A 14569-nucleotide genomic window follows, 5' to 3' on the forward strand; every position below is an offset into this window, starting at 1 on the left:
TGTCCATGTGTAAGTTATAACAACTATATATATGTATATTCATTTTTTTTTATTCCGAAAAAGGATACTTAAATTGAAGTCTCGAGTTTGATATTCATAATTTGTCACGGTCTTTTTATAACCAACGATCTCTGAGCTATTTGAAGGCTTGTCATCTGATCCTCAAACTTCAATTATATTATTGACATATGATAGCATTAGTTAGTTAAATTGTTAGTTGTTAGAATAGATGAATTGGTGGAATCAAACTCGCACAAAGGTGCATAAATATGATTATTTTTCACCATTGTGGTAAAGCATCAGATTTCTCAAACTCCAAATATGGATATTGTTATTTTTGGAGTTGACATGAATATATGGAACATATCCTTTCTTGGCACAATAGGCCGAATAACTATTTTTATTTTCAGTACGTATTCATGAGCTTATAGTTCAGTTATTTAGGAGCGTTCACTCTTCCAACTGAGTTGACAGATTACGTACGGAAAAAAATTAAAAGATTACTGGACCGATTACGTATGAAAAATGGGTTCGTGTTTCATGCATATCTAACCTATTAAGCAAGCAGACTTGTTACAGCAGCTAAAGCAACATGACAACTGAGTTGACAGAAGACCACTTCACCAATTCACAATTTTTGGTTTTAATTTACAACAAAGGGAAAGCATATGTTAGTTAGGCTTATAATTTTATAGTTAATTAGCACAAATTAATGGTTGTGTTTGCTGTGTTAAGGTTTCAATATAATTAAAAATGGTTTGTCATGAAACTTGAGGACAGCTTGTTGATTGAGTTCTAAAAGCCAGGTGGTATCAGCATGTGAGGCACATGAAGATTATTAATCTCCAAATTGCACTTGATTAAGCACTCGATTAAGGATTTAAGTTAGGTATAGATCTAATGAATCAGAATAAGATCCTCACCCTCAAAGGTCAACTCAAATAGTCAATAAATCAAAGGCTTCTCTTGTTGTTGGGTGGCATATAGCTTCGTATGTAGGTTATCTGCATATCTTTTGCTCAAGTTCTTAGATATTTTGGTGGCTTTTAAATTTCTAATACAACTGGAAAATTACCAAAAATAATTAAGGGGGAAAATGCGAAAAATGTTAATTTTATTTTATAAAAAGAATGTCAAAAATGTAAGTTGCTTGCTTATGTGCTAATTCAAGGAATACTTGGTCTTCATAAGAGACTTGATTTTTTTTTCGAGTTGAATGCACTACAACATGAATAGGTCAAGAAAAAAAACAAGTTAACACCCTTTATGAGTACAAACTCATATAATTTAACATAACTATAAAGAGATTTGATTAATGCTTGATTCGTACCAATTAACGATTGTCAGTCATTTGCGCATGGGTACGTAGACGATTAAGGTGTGTTAAGTTGTGTTATGATCATAATTGATCGAGCAGTACAATGCAAGAGGTTTGGGAGTTCGCGTGGACATACCAATCGCCCCAACCTTAGTGATCAGTTGGATAGCTCCAATTGTTGCATTGAGGGAACTTTGAAAGTGATTACAAACCCTAATTACAAGTGAGTGTGAGGAAACACTTTCACTATGGATAGTGCTATTCACACGACTGTTTTTACTTCCCACATCCCTTTGTTAATTTTTTGCTATTGGTCTTCTTCAATTCATCTGATCCAAAAAGCAGCAAATTGAGAGGGGTATGTGAGAAGTAAAAATGAGTACGTGGATGGCACTACCCTTTGAGTATATGTAACTGTAAAGATGAAGATGCCAAGTCATAACAAATGTTGTTATTAGTTTGTTATAAGTTTGCTGTAATGTATTCTGTTTTGGTTAGTTAGAGTGTAAATAGTCAAAGATTATATATTAGTGGTTGTATCATTCATTTAAAAATTAATGAGAAATATACTTTTCTTAGTGTTTAAGAAAAGCTTTTAGATAAAGTCTTGAGTTTCTATATGGTATCAACCGCCTCTTGCCTTCCAGCCCCATCGATCCTCATCATTTTCGCTTCGCATCTCTGATTTCTTGATTATTTTCAAGAATTTCTTCTCAGCTGCCATGGTTTCTCCTTCTGATTCATCATCTCATCATGAATCGCTTCAAAATCCAGTACCCAATTCCTCTTCTCCAAACCCTAATTTCACAAATTCGTTTGCATCTCTTACAATCAGAACATTGGAAGCATGGTTCCAATCAAGCTCAAACGATCCAGCTATCTTCCATGGCGTGCACTGTTTGCACTGATTCTCCGCCGTTACAAGTTTCTTGGAATCGTTGATGGAACTGAGTTATGTCCACCGCCTTTTTTTCCAGATTGCTCCATCAATCCTGCCCTTGAGCTCTGGTATGAGAAAGATCATAATCTTCTGATCTGGTTGAATTCTACACTTTCTGAAGATGTCATTCCCTTTACCGTTAGTGTATCTTCTTTTTGCGATCTTTGGATCAAGCTAAAGCAACGTTTTGGTGGTGTTTCTGATGCTTATATTCACCAGCTTCGATCTCGTCTCCAAGCCATACAGAAAGGCTTTCAATCTATGTTAGATTATCTGCAATAGTTGAAAGAAATCTCTGATTCTCTCTTTGTTACTGGAGCACCAATCTCCGATCGCGATTTAATGGTGGCAACACTGGCTGGTTCACCTGATGAGTTCGAATCGTTCATTGATTCACTCATGCTTTGCCTTTCATCCAACTCTTTAGATGAACTACTTGGACTTCTTCTCACAAAAGAACTCTTCATGTCTCGTCGCAAGAAGATCTCATCCAATACTGAACCATTTCAGGCGTTCTCTGTGCAGTCACAAGCACCTCTACTTCCTACTCCACCGCCTCGAGCATTTGCCGCTCATAATCAATTCTCACATCCAAATTCTTCTCGATTTCCCTTTAATCGTGGAAGAAACAACAATCGAGGATATCAATTCAACAAAAACAATTGTTTCCATCACAATCGTGGTTCTCGGGGTAATTTTCGTGGAAATTCTTCAAATCAAGGTCAAAATCAAGGGTTTCGTGGTTCTAATTTCTCTGGAAATTATATCATCTGTCAGATTTGTGGTTCAACAAGCCATGAAGCCATTGATTGCTTCGATCGCATGAATCCTGACATTCCTAGAAGAATTCCACCTACAAAACTTGCGACCATATGTGCTCATTACAACTCCAAACCATCTTCATCTTGGCTCATTGATTCTTGCGCCATTTCCCATATCACAAATGACATTGCCAACATCAACTCACTAACACCATACACTGGAGAGGACAAAGTCTATATTGGTGATGGTAAAGGTCTGTCCATACACCATATCGGTTCTTCTTCATTGCATACTTCTTATGCTGCCTTTAAATTGCGCAATGTTCTTCATGTTCCAAAAATGAAGCATAATATGTTGTCTGCTTATCAGTTTCTTAAAGATAACTAATGTGCATTAACTCTTGATTCTGATGGATCCATTGTAAATGATCGTTCTACGGGGAAGATGCTTTGGTAGGGTCCAGTTAAGGATGGTTTTTATCGTTTGCAAAGCTCTTCTCCCCTTGGTTTATCATATTCCAGCTCTTCTCATGCTCTTGTAAGTGTTCTAGCTAGGCTTTGGCATAGTAGGTTAGGTTAGGCTATCCCTCTTCTTCTATGTTTCGCAGACTACTATCTACTAATAAACTTGCAATCAAAGGAACATCAACTATGGATTTCTTTTGCTCTAACTATGATATAGCAAAGAATCACAAGTTACCCTTTGGTTCTTACACTTCATCAACTACTCATAGCTTAGAATTGTTACATTGTGACTTGTGGGGTCCTGCTCCTGTAACTTCAGTGAATGGATTTAAGTACTATCTACACATAGTTGATGATTTTAACAAGTATAGTTGGCTCTTTCCTTTAAAGGTCAAATCTCAAGTGTATTCTACTTTTGTAATTTTCAAAAACTATTTAGAAAACAAAACTGGCAATAAAATCAAAACTGTACGTTTTGATTCCAGGGGTGAGTTTACCAGTGTATCTTTTAAATCTTATCTTCATACTTATGGAATTCTTCATCAATTGAGTTGTCCACACACACCATAACAAAATGGTTGTGTAGAAAGGAAACATCGACATCTAGTTAAGTTAGCTAGAACTCTATTAGTTCAATCACGTATTCCTCATCAATACTGGGTTGAAGCCTTCACTACTGCACTATATCTTATTAACAGATTGCCACTCTCTGGGATTACACAATTACCTTGGGAGTTATTATGTCATACTATCCAAATTACTCCAGGCTCAAGGTCTTTGGTTGTCTATGTTTTCCATGATTAAAGTCTTATGTGTTATCCAAGCTTGATGGAAAAAAGTAAAAATTGTGTTTTCTTGAGATATAGCTTACATCATAAGGGATATAGATGTCTGGATACAAAAACACAAATGGCTTATATTTCAAGACATGTAATCTTTAATGAGACTACATTTCCTTTTCATGGTTCTCATCACCCTATGTCTTTTGTTCCCTCTTCTTTATCTCAGAATATTGATTTGGAGTTTTCTCTGCCCTTATCTATTTCCTCTCATGCTCAACCTAGTAATTCAACTACTACTACTACTCCAGTTTGTATTGTACCTACCTCACATGCTTCAGTTTTACCAAGTGACACCACAGACTCCAATCACTTTTCTGAGCAGCAGGTTCCACATTTGCAGCAGGTTAAAAATGTACATCCCATGATCACAAGGTCTAAGAATGGTATTTCCAAACCAAAGGCATTTAGTGCAACTAAACACCCTCTTCATTCTTCCATTGAAGTGATTCCTACTACATATCTGCAAGCTTCAAAATCTGCAAATTAGAGATTGGCAATGCAAAACGAGTTCAATACACTTCAATCTACAGGTAATTGGCTCCATTGAAAGACACAAAGTCAGACTTGTTGCCAAAGACTTTCATCAAAATGAAGGTTTAGATTATCAATAAACTTGCAGCCCTGTCACTAAACCTGTCACCATCAGAATCTTGTTAACTTTTGTTGTTCAATTTAACTGGTTTCTTAGTCAGTTAGATATTAGCAATATTTTTCTTTATGGGGATTTGAAAGAAGAAGTGTTCATGGTACAACCTCCTAGGTTTCAAGATCCATCTCTTCCTAATCATGTGTGTAAGCTAAAGAAATCCTTATATGGTCTTAAACAAGCCCTTAGGGCTTGGTTTGATAAGTTGTTTCAGGCTCTTAAATCTCTTGGCTTTACTTAATCATCTTCAGATGCTTCTCTGTTTGTTCTTAAATTCCTAAACTTGGTCATTGTACTGGTTTATGTTAATGATATTCTCATTAGTTGTCCCAATACTTCTCTCTGCAAACAACTCATTCAACAATTGAGTACCCTATTTCCAGTCAAAGACTTAGGACCCTTACATTATTTTTTTGGTTTGGAAGTTCACAGAACCAAAGATAGTATTTTTCTGCATCAAGGCAAGTATTTACTTGATCTTTTACAAAAGACCAATATGGATGGAGCTAAACCCTGTTGTACACCCCTCAGTTTTACAAAATTGGATCACAATGGTGAACTGTTACCTAATCCCACTGAATATCAATATATAGTTAGTGGCCTACAATACCTTACCTCAACTAGACCTAATATTTCATTTGCTGTAAATCAAGTGTGTCAGTTTATGCATGCACCAACAGTTACACATATGCAAGCAGCAAAGGGAATTTTAAGATTTCTCAAGGGCACTATCTCTCAGGGTATTCTGTTTAAACAAAGTCATTTACTTCTTTCTGCTTACTCAGATGCAGATTGGGCTGGCTACACATTTGATAGAAGATCTACTAATGGTTTTTGTCCATTTTTGGGTTCTAACCTGATTAGCTGGTGTGCAAAGAAACAAACAATAGTGGCTTGTTCATCCACTGAGGCATAATATCGATCTTTGGCTCAAACTGCAGCAAAGATTACTTGGATATGCAAAGTATTGAAAGATTTTGGTTTTCCCATGACTGCTAAACCCACCCTCTAGTGTGATAACATTTTAGCCATATATCTTGCTTCTAAGCCTATTTTTCATGCTTGCACTAAGCATGTTGAAATAGATTATCACTATATCCGGGAATTGGTTCTTGCCAATTTAATCAAAGTTCAATATGTGTGTAGCCAAGATCAGATTGTTGATATTCATACAAAATCTTTTTCCAAAAATCGGTTTCAGTTTCTACAATCCAAACTCTCACTTGGAACTCTCAATTCTTCCAAGTTTGGCTTGAGGGAGTGTAAAGATGAAGATGCCAAGTCATAACAAATGTTGTTATTAGTTTGTTATAAGTTTGTTGTAGTGTATTTTGTTTTGGTTAGTTAGAGTGTAAATAGCCAAAGACTATATATTAGTGGTTGTATCCTTCATTTAAAAATTAATGAGAAATATACTTTTTGTAGTGTTTAAGAAAAGCTTTCAGAGAAAATCTTGAGTTTCTATAAACTGTTCTTCTTTTCTGATGGTGGGAATCTTGTGGCAACTTACGACGTAGCTCATATTGAGTGAACCTCGTAAGTCCTTGTGTTTGTGTGATTAGTTTACTTTTGTGATTCTTCGCGTTTAGGGAATCTAGAACTTGATATCATAACAACGCATACAAGGAAAATTCAAAATCCTAATCATCACAGCAGCTGAAAATTTCTCTAATGACCTCAACTATGGTTGAACAAATTCTACGTCGGAGCTAAAGTTTCGGATTCAAACTCAGAACTTCAAATGCATGGATAAACGCTCTTAACTACTTAAACTACTAATCCCAATTACAGCCGGTCTAAAATATACAGTTAAACCTTTCTTTTTTGGTCTGAAGTTTATAGCCTACAAATACAAACCCTTGTCGACATTTGGTCTTAATATGATCATATGACTGAAGTAATACACAGCAAACTACTCTCCTTGGAAAAATTTGATAGAACTGTTGATTTATATAAAAAAAAACATATATGATTTCTGCCCAAAGCTGTCTTTTTAGTATTTGGGGAACTAAATTGACAAAAGCGATATTCTAATCTACTCTAATTTGCAAGGAAGGAGATTCAAACTTTGGGTTGTCAGGGAGTGTGCGTGCACAAACCTAACCAACTGGCCTAGTCCGCCTCTGCTGGGAACTAAATTTAAGGTAATTTGGCATAGTACGAGTTGCTGCTGTTTTGGGTAAGCTGTAGTGAGTACCTCTAAAAGTTTGCAGGGCTGTCATCCAATTGCTTCTCATCTTCTATATCAACCTCTAAAATTTCCTGAGATCGAACCAGAACTAGATTTTCATCAGCGAAAGAATAAGACAGTAATTTTTCCAATTGTAAAAATTCAAGCAATTCTGATCAGTTGGGGTTAATTAACTCACAGGGATCCTCTGCTTGAGATAATTGGCCAGTCTAGCCAGAACCACGCTCCGTTCGTGCCAAAACCGGCCCTTCAGACTGATCTTCACAAAGGGTCCGTCAAGTTCAGCGAGGTCTACTTGTCCTGCAAGTCATCTCCTTATCTTAACTGATTTCCCACCACCAGAAACTAAACAACATAACTGACTCAAAAAACATAAAAGATAAGTAAGTTCAACCTGTCATGCCAACTGAAGTGTCGAAGAGCTGCCCGAATTCAACCCTTGCATCGGCTAAGACCTGTCGAATGTTGTCTTCCGTTAGATCGAGAGGCTGCGAAGGCTGAACCGTTGCTGCTGCCAATATTGTTGAGAATTTCGTGCTAGTTTTGGTTCCCAGTGTTGCTGGGAACGTGGAGATCCTTAGCCTTGGCCTTTGTGTGTGGTTGTGGTTGGCTGTTTTCAGGATCTGGGTCTTGGAGATTTGATGACAGGTAATGGGAAGGGTTAGTGTTGAAGAATGCAGAACTCCTTCCATTCCAAAAGCTTCTCCTTCAATTTGCCTTCCAAAGACGAGAAGCTACAATGATTGGTAGAGAAATGGATAATGGCCACTTATCTTTAGTGGATAGAATTTACTTGCTCAAAAGCCTCTAGCTTGCAGCTTTACTAAGCAGTCATGTAAGATTTCACCTTCATTTTTAAACACATTGTGAGATTCGTCAAAAAGTTCAGACTCCACCAAAAGTCATAAATTCGAATTTCGCGTGCTGTGTAACTGAGGTATTGAAACCAAGGTGAGGTTGAAACAACGCAAAACCCAATTGTCAGATGAATCCCACGTCAGAGAACTAAGAAATCTTACATGTGCTTATAAAGAGTTCAGTTATTCGTATTTGCCATTTGGCTTCATGGCGGAACCCTATACTGAACTAACTACTTGAGTAATCAAATTGCATAACGATAATAAAAGTTGCGGGTTGATCTTATTCATTGACTATTTAGCTTGTATTATCTTGTCCTCACTTCAAATTCTGAATAAGATGACGATCTGCAGATTAGTCGGACCGAACCGACCCTTGCCCGGAAAATAGAAGCAAAACAGAACCGGGACGATGATCATTCTCTCCATCTTACAAGTTTCTGATCAGATAAAATTACACATAGGCTCAGCCTGTTTCCATAACAAAATAGAGAGTGACAACAATGAAATTGTATGCTACTTGAATATGCTGAAAATCGGGCAAGTCCCATTGATTGGGGTTTATTGTGACATGCTGATGCTCAAAACTACCAAGGATTGGAAAAAGAGGTTACACGAATACAAAACTCGTTTACACGTCCTATTTGAGTCCGACATGGACATGCAGTGTACTAGCTCTATATTGCGGAGAAGTACTCTTTGCTGCCCTTGGGGTCTGGCTTCATGGACTTCTCCCCGGGCTTCCACCCTGCAGGGCAAACTTCATCGGGATTGTCCTGCACGTACTGCAAGGCCTGCAGGATCCAACCCAAGCCAAGAAAGGAAGGAAAAAAAAACAATTATAAAATGTAATAAGAAACATGATGACGAAATTCTTAGCTATACAACAGATCTTGGAAACGAAAACATCCCATTTCTATTTTGGACTTGATGAATATGTTTACCTGGAGCGTTCTCTTAGTCTCATCCACACTACGGCCAATGGCAAGATTGTTGATGGTGGAGTGTTGAATAACGCCTTCCTTGTCAATAATGAAGAGTCCTCTCAAAGCGATTCCCTATCACAGAGAAACCCAACATCTAAATAATCCAGAATTCACAGCACTGAGTCTTTCACAAGTTTATCATTCATTAAATTCAGAACCAACTTTCATTACATATCATACCTGATCTGGGATCAGCACACCATACGATTTTGAAATTGACTTGGTGACATCAGAGATCAATGGATAGTTCAAGTCACCAAGACCGCCAGATTTCCTATCGGTTTGGACCCATGCAAGATGGGAAAACTACAAAAAAAAAAAAAAAAAACAAGACAGCATAAGGCCAACGTGGTTCCATCTTACCAATCTAAGGAAGAGCAATTTTAAAACTATTTTACATCAAAGGAACAAGTCAGATGTACATAAGCAAAAGAATCACAGAAAAAAATACATAGATTCACATCATTCATTGGCCATTAACAAGAACACAACTTTCTGACATCGCCAATCTTATTAACTCCTTTTGGTTAACCTCCATATAGTATTCTAGGTGATTTTAACTGAAGACGTGATACAGAACCGAGCGCAATGGCATTCTAGGATTTATATAGCCGACCCCACTTGGTGGGAAAAGGCTTTGTTGTTGTTGTTGAATATCCTCATTGTCTATTGTGTGTTCTTTCTCCACCAACAATGGGAATTAACCTTTTGGCTCCCACATGCATTGTCTGCAACCCATACCATGGGTCCAATTTCATGTCGAAGTCAAAAATCCCAAAGCATAAGATCGATATTTTTAGAACTCACGATACGGTACATAATTGTTTACTCAATAAAGGAACAAAGAATGCATATAGTTCAAGGTGCAACTTAGCATACTAACGCGTGTGCATATGCAGCTATTGACCTTTGCAAAAGAACAAGGCTACAACATGTCTAGGCCGAATATTGACTTTTTCGTGGTATATCTAGGCAGAACATTGACCTTTTTATGGTATGTCTGGCAGATTGTGGTATTAAAGATAGCGAGGAGCAGGGCAACTTACCACACTGTCAACTGAAACACCCAAGATTTCTGTGTTGAGCTCCGCAAACTCTGCGTGACGGTCACTGAAAGCGGTGATTTCTGCAAGATGGGTTCACAAATTTTGAACAAAGCAATCCGATTCAGTTAGATTCATTCAGCATCCATTAAAGATTAAAAACTTATATGAAGAATTGGAGATTGTGAAAACAAACAAACCTGTAGGACAAACAAATGTGAAGTCCAATGGGTAGAAAAAGAGAATCACATACTTCTTCCCAATGTACTCAGAGAGCTTGACCTGAAATCCCACACCAAAGCTTCAGTTGCAATGGAACAATTTCAGACTCGTTTGAGACTGCTTTTGCAGAAAGCTCTTTTATTATAAAAGCATTGAAATTTTCACTGAAAGTTCCTAGAAAATCACTTAGAAATGCCTTGAAAAAGCATCTGACATATGCTTCTCTAGAAAGCGCTTTTATGACCCAAAACCATTTCAACTTTTTTCCAACAAACCCAGTAAGAAGCGTTTCTGGTTGTAGAAAGCGCTTTTAGTAAACTAACAAGCAAATCCTAGACAGACCCGAAAATCGAAATTACAGAATGCGATTGCAGGAAAAAATCAAAAGCTATGAGTTAAATTAAAGATACGACATTAATGAATTCTTGGTCGAAAACAGCCTCGGCTTCGAAATCAGGAGCAACATTTCCGACGAGGGGAAGCTCGCCGGCGGAGGCTTTGACGATGAAGGACTTGCGAGTGTGGGAGCCGCCGCGGGGGAGGGAGGCAGAATGGGCGACGCGCGGGAGGCGGAGGCCGTGCATGGATTTGGGGAAGTTTAGGGTTTGGGAGATAGGTTTGGAGAAGGCGGCGACGAGAGGGGTGGATTTGGAGGAGGAGAAAGCGCGGGAGGGGGCGGAGGAGATGAGGGCGGCGGTGGAGGCAGCCATGGTGGTTGTGGAGAGCTCAGCCACTCAAGTCAGTGATGAATAGTGAGTGATGTGAGCTGGGAGGTCTAAGGTGGAGAAAGGGGTTGGGGTACAGTGTGAGGATAAGTAGTGGGTAGGAGGAAGGGTGGATTGGTGGGACCTAGGTTTGAACTGAACCGGCCGACCGGCTACATACATTTGGGGCAACAGGGAATGGGACAAGAGTAAGGGCTGGTTTGGTATTGTTGTGCCTTGAAAAAAAATTGTTTCTGCTATGCTGTGAGAATAAGTAGTTGTGAAATAAAGCAGTAGAGTGTTTGGTTAACTTTTTTGTAAAAGTGCTTTTGAAAAAAAAAAAAAAAAAAAAAAAAGCAGTATTATAGTGTTTGGTAAACTTTTATGTAAAACAAATGTGAAAAAAAACGGGTTTTTCAAAGTTAGGTTTGCCAACTTCTTGGTTTTGGCTTTTTTCACCCAAAACTGTGAAAAAAAGCTGAAGCTAATTGTTTACCAAACACAAAAACAGCTCCCAGCTTTTTTTTATACCTGTTTTTTTCAGAATCACCTCAGTACCAAACCAAGCCTAAGAGCATTTCTAGTGAGGGGATCTATGTAGGGCTGGAAAAGTGGTGGATATAGCCCTATTTTAGAGTTTCGAGGAATTTTTGGGGTTTTATTAAAGAATCTCTCCCAGTGGGGGGTTATATCTTTCGGGCTCTATATGGGGCTATATATATTTATTTATGTAGTAATTTGATTAAGTGATGATTTTTTTTGTGTGTTAGCTTTTCTTAAGTTAATTTTTGAACGTGCTATCTTAAATTTTTTATGAACCCTTCAACTTAAAAAGTTTAAATTGTGACAAAGTTAGATTTCATCACTTATGAATCGTTCGTTGGACTAGATTCTCTTATCTCAATCTCATCCGTTGAAGGAAACAAACCTCCACTTCGCCCTCTAAAATAATTTGATTTTCATGTATAACACAGTAATTTACCTAGCACCAATTGGTAAATTAGTATCATACAATTTAAAATATATATATATTTAAAAATTTCACCCATCAATACCGATGAATGTTAAATCAATTTGAAATTTTCATTCTTATGGAATTTAAAACAATCATTAATTAGCGAAATTGCAAGAAAAATAAGTAAGAAAAAAGAATTAAAAAATAATAAAAGGAGAGTATAAGTGTATTTACAAGTGGATAGAGAGTGATAGAATTTTGCCTACATGGGTTACTACTTTTTTATGGGACCCACTGTTTTTTGGGGCTAGATGTAGCCCGATTTTATGCTACCCAAGAAAGGAAGTTGCTAGCCCCAGTGGTGGATTTAGCCTCATTTTCCGGCTCATTGGGGTTGAAATTTCTTGCTAAGGCTAGAAATGTGGTAGCTTCATGGAGGATAAAGCCCCCATTAGGGATGCTCTAAGGGATTTGGTTTGTGGAGTATGATTTTTTGGTGATCAAATCTAAAGATTGGACACTATTAATAAATTGAGGTTCATCTTGATTGTGATGAAGTCTTGGTTTACTTTTAGGTAGCGGCGGACACAGCATTCGAAACTTAGAGGTTTCAGTATTATTAAGGTATAAGTTTTTAAGATACAAACAAAATAGAAAATGTACAAAAGAATTTTCAGTTTATTCACTGAGGCATTTCGTCAGCTAAACCATGTTACGTACATGTCACTTGTATCGACACATACAGAAGCAATTTGATGAGTGATATTGAGAGAGTTTTTCGAGTGTTATCGATGCAACTTATCGAGATATGTCTAGCAAATATTACAACAAACACAAAAAAGACTCTTATCAAACATTCAAAGAGTCTTCGAAAGAAGTGTTTCTCAAACCCGAACCACCTTAGTATCAACGTTCATTTGCCATACTTACAATGAACATACACAAAAGAAAGATAAACCTCGTACCATATAAGCCTCTCTCCCCAAAGCTAGACTCATTTGTGCCTATCTAGGATTCCACGTGAATTCTTTAGGCTCGGCTTCTCCGGGCGGGCTTAGATTAGTCTGGACTCAAGTAATATCCATTTTCTTAACCCGGCCCATTTGTGTTAGATTACTGATTTCTCCCTCTATCCCTCACCAATCACAATCTCCACAATGATATTGCTTGGAGCATTTTAAGCCTTATGTTCTCCCTTTCCCCCTGTCCCCCAAACCAACGCTATTCAGTCCTCCGCCATGACCAGCTGCGCCCAAACAACAACCAACCAACCAAATGCACGAAACCCACTTCCTCTCCACCGCCATCGCCGCCACCAGACAACCCCTTTTCTCCTCCATTCCCAATCCCATTCCCAAACCCCAATCCCCCTCCTCTCACCATGACTCCCACTCCTTTCCGCCTCAGAAGAAAAACCCCCACTTCTCAATCATCTCCGCCTCCAAAACGACGGCCTCCCTCAAACCCCCACCAACCACTGCCAACCCCCACTCCGACTTCCAAGAAAAAGTCCTCTACCTCGACTCCATCGGCCTCGACTTCTTCTCCCTAATCAACCACCACCCTCCGATCCTCTCCTCCCCTCTCTCCCACATCAAATCCACCGTCCACTTCCTCCTCACCTCCATCGGTTTCACCTCCCCAGAATTCCGCCGCCTCATCGGCATGTGCCCCGAAATCCTCTCCTCCCGCGTCGCCGAAATCGCCCCAATCCTCACCTTCCTCCTCCGCGAAGCCCACGTCAACGGCTCCGATCTCCGCCGCGTCATCAACCGCCGCCCTAGACTCCTCGCTTGCAGCGTCAAAACCCGCCTCCGCCCCACCCTCTACTTCCTCCAGAGCATTGGTATTTCCCAAGTTAACAAACACACCTCCCTCCTCTCCTGCAGCGTGGGAGACAAGCTCCTGCCCCGAATCGACTACCTCGAAAAAATCGGCTTCTCCCACCGCGACGCGCTGTCGATGTTCCGGCGGTTCCCGCAGCTGTTCTGCTACAGCATCGAGCAGAACTTCGAGCCGAAATTCGATTATTTCGTGGTGGAGATGGGGAGGGGGATGAAGGAGCTGACGGAGTTCCCGCACTACTTCTCGTTCAGCTTGGAGAATCGGATTCGGCCGCGGCACCAGCGGTGCGTGGAGAAAGGGGTCTGTTTTCCGCTGCCGATGTTGTTAAAGACAAGTGAGGCAAAGTTTCGCGACCGGTTGGAGTTTTGTTGTACTTCTTCCATCCCTTTTAGGAGTTCTCCATTATGGGGTACAAATTCGGTTGATTGAGAAAATTGAAAATATACAAGGCCAAATTCCAATTTTAACTAATTTAATCGTGCAGATGAGTTTTTGAGAATGTTAATAACAATTTCCATGAAATGCCTTATTTAATTTTGGGCGAAAAGACGGAGATTTCTCGGGTTTAGGGGAGGTTTAGAAAAAAAATTTGGAGATGTGATTTGTTATACGTTGTACAATGATAATAGTGGTATCATAAGGACATGATTCATAATGAGAATGTGTTTTTTGGTAGTAGTTACATAAATTGGTTACAAAGTTTGTTCTCATGATTGTTAGTGGTAATAGATTGCATGGTCAACAACGTATGGTCTAATATCTTAGTGAATAGTCTGTTAGGTTTCCACTAATAC

General features: G+C 38.8%; 3 protein-coding genes across 3 annotated transcripts; 1 reads left to right on the forward strand and 2 right to left on the reverse strand.

Moving 5' to 3' along the window:
- Nucleotides 1-6482: 6482 nt before the first annotated feature.
- LOC137745374 (uncharacterized) lies at nt 6483-8029 on the reverse strand. The gene is made up of 3 exons (XM_068485322.1): nt 7558-8029; nt 7342-7463; nt 6483-7234 (listed from the first exon to the last, which is right to left on the reverse strand). The coding sequence occupies exons 1-3, from the start codon at nt 7853-7855 to the stop codon at nt 7172-7174; spliced, it is 483 nt and encodes a 160-aa protein (XP_068341423.1). The 5' UTR covers nt 7856-8029; the 3' UTR covers nt 6483-7171.
- Nucleotides 8030-8547: 518 nt separating this feature from the next.
- LOC137744718 (2-Cys peroxiredoxin BAS1, chloroplastic-like) lies at nt 8548-11061 on the reverse strand. The gene is made up of 6 exons (XM_068484503.1): nt 10685-11061; nt 10250-10331; nt 10053-10132; nt 9187-9312; nt 8965-9078; nt 8548-8814 (listed from the first exon to the last, which is right to left on the reverse strand). Exons 1-6 carry the CDS (start codon nt 10979-10981, stop codon nt 8698-8700), a joined length of 816 nt encoding a protein of 271 aa, XP_068340604.1. The 5' UTR covers nt 10982-11061; the 3' UTR covers nt 8548-8697.
- Nucleotides 11062-12707: 1646 nt separating this feature from the next.
- LOC137746027 (protein SEEDLING LETHAL 1, chloroplastic-like) lies at nt 12708-14512 on the forward strand. Its single transcript, XM_068486075.1, has one exon. The coding sequence runs from the start codon at nt 13206-13208 to the stop codon at nt 14202-14204; it is 999 nt and encodes a 332-aa protein (XP_068342176.1). The 5' UTR covers nt 12708-13205; the 3' UTR covers nt 14205-14512.
- Nucleotides 14513-14569: the final 57 nt, after the last annotated feature.

Source organism: Pyrus communis, chromosome 9 (genome assembly GCF_963583255.1).
Source record: "Pyrus communis chromosome 9, drPyrComm1.1, whole genome shotgun sequence".
Lineage (NCBI taxonomy): Eukaryota > Viridiplantae > Streptophyta > Magnoliopsida > Rosales > Rosaceae > Pyrus > Pyrus communis.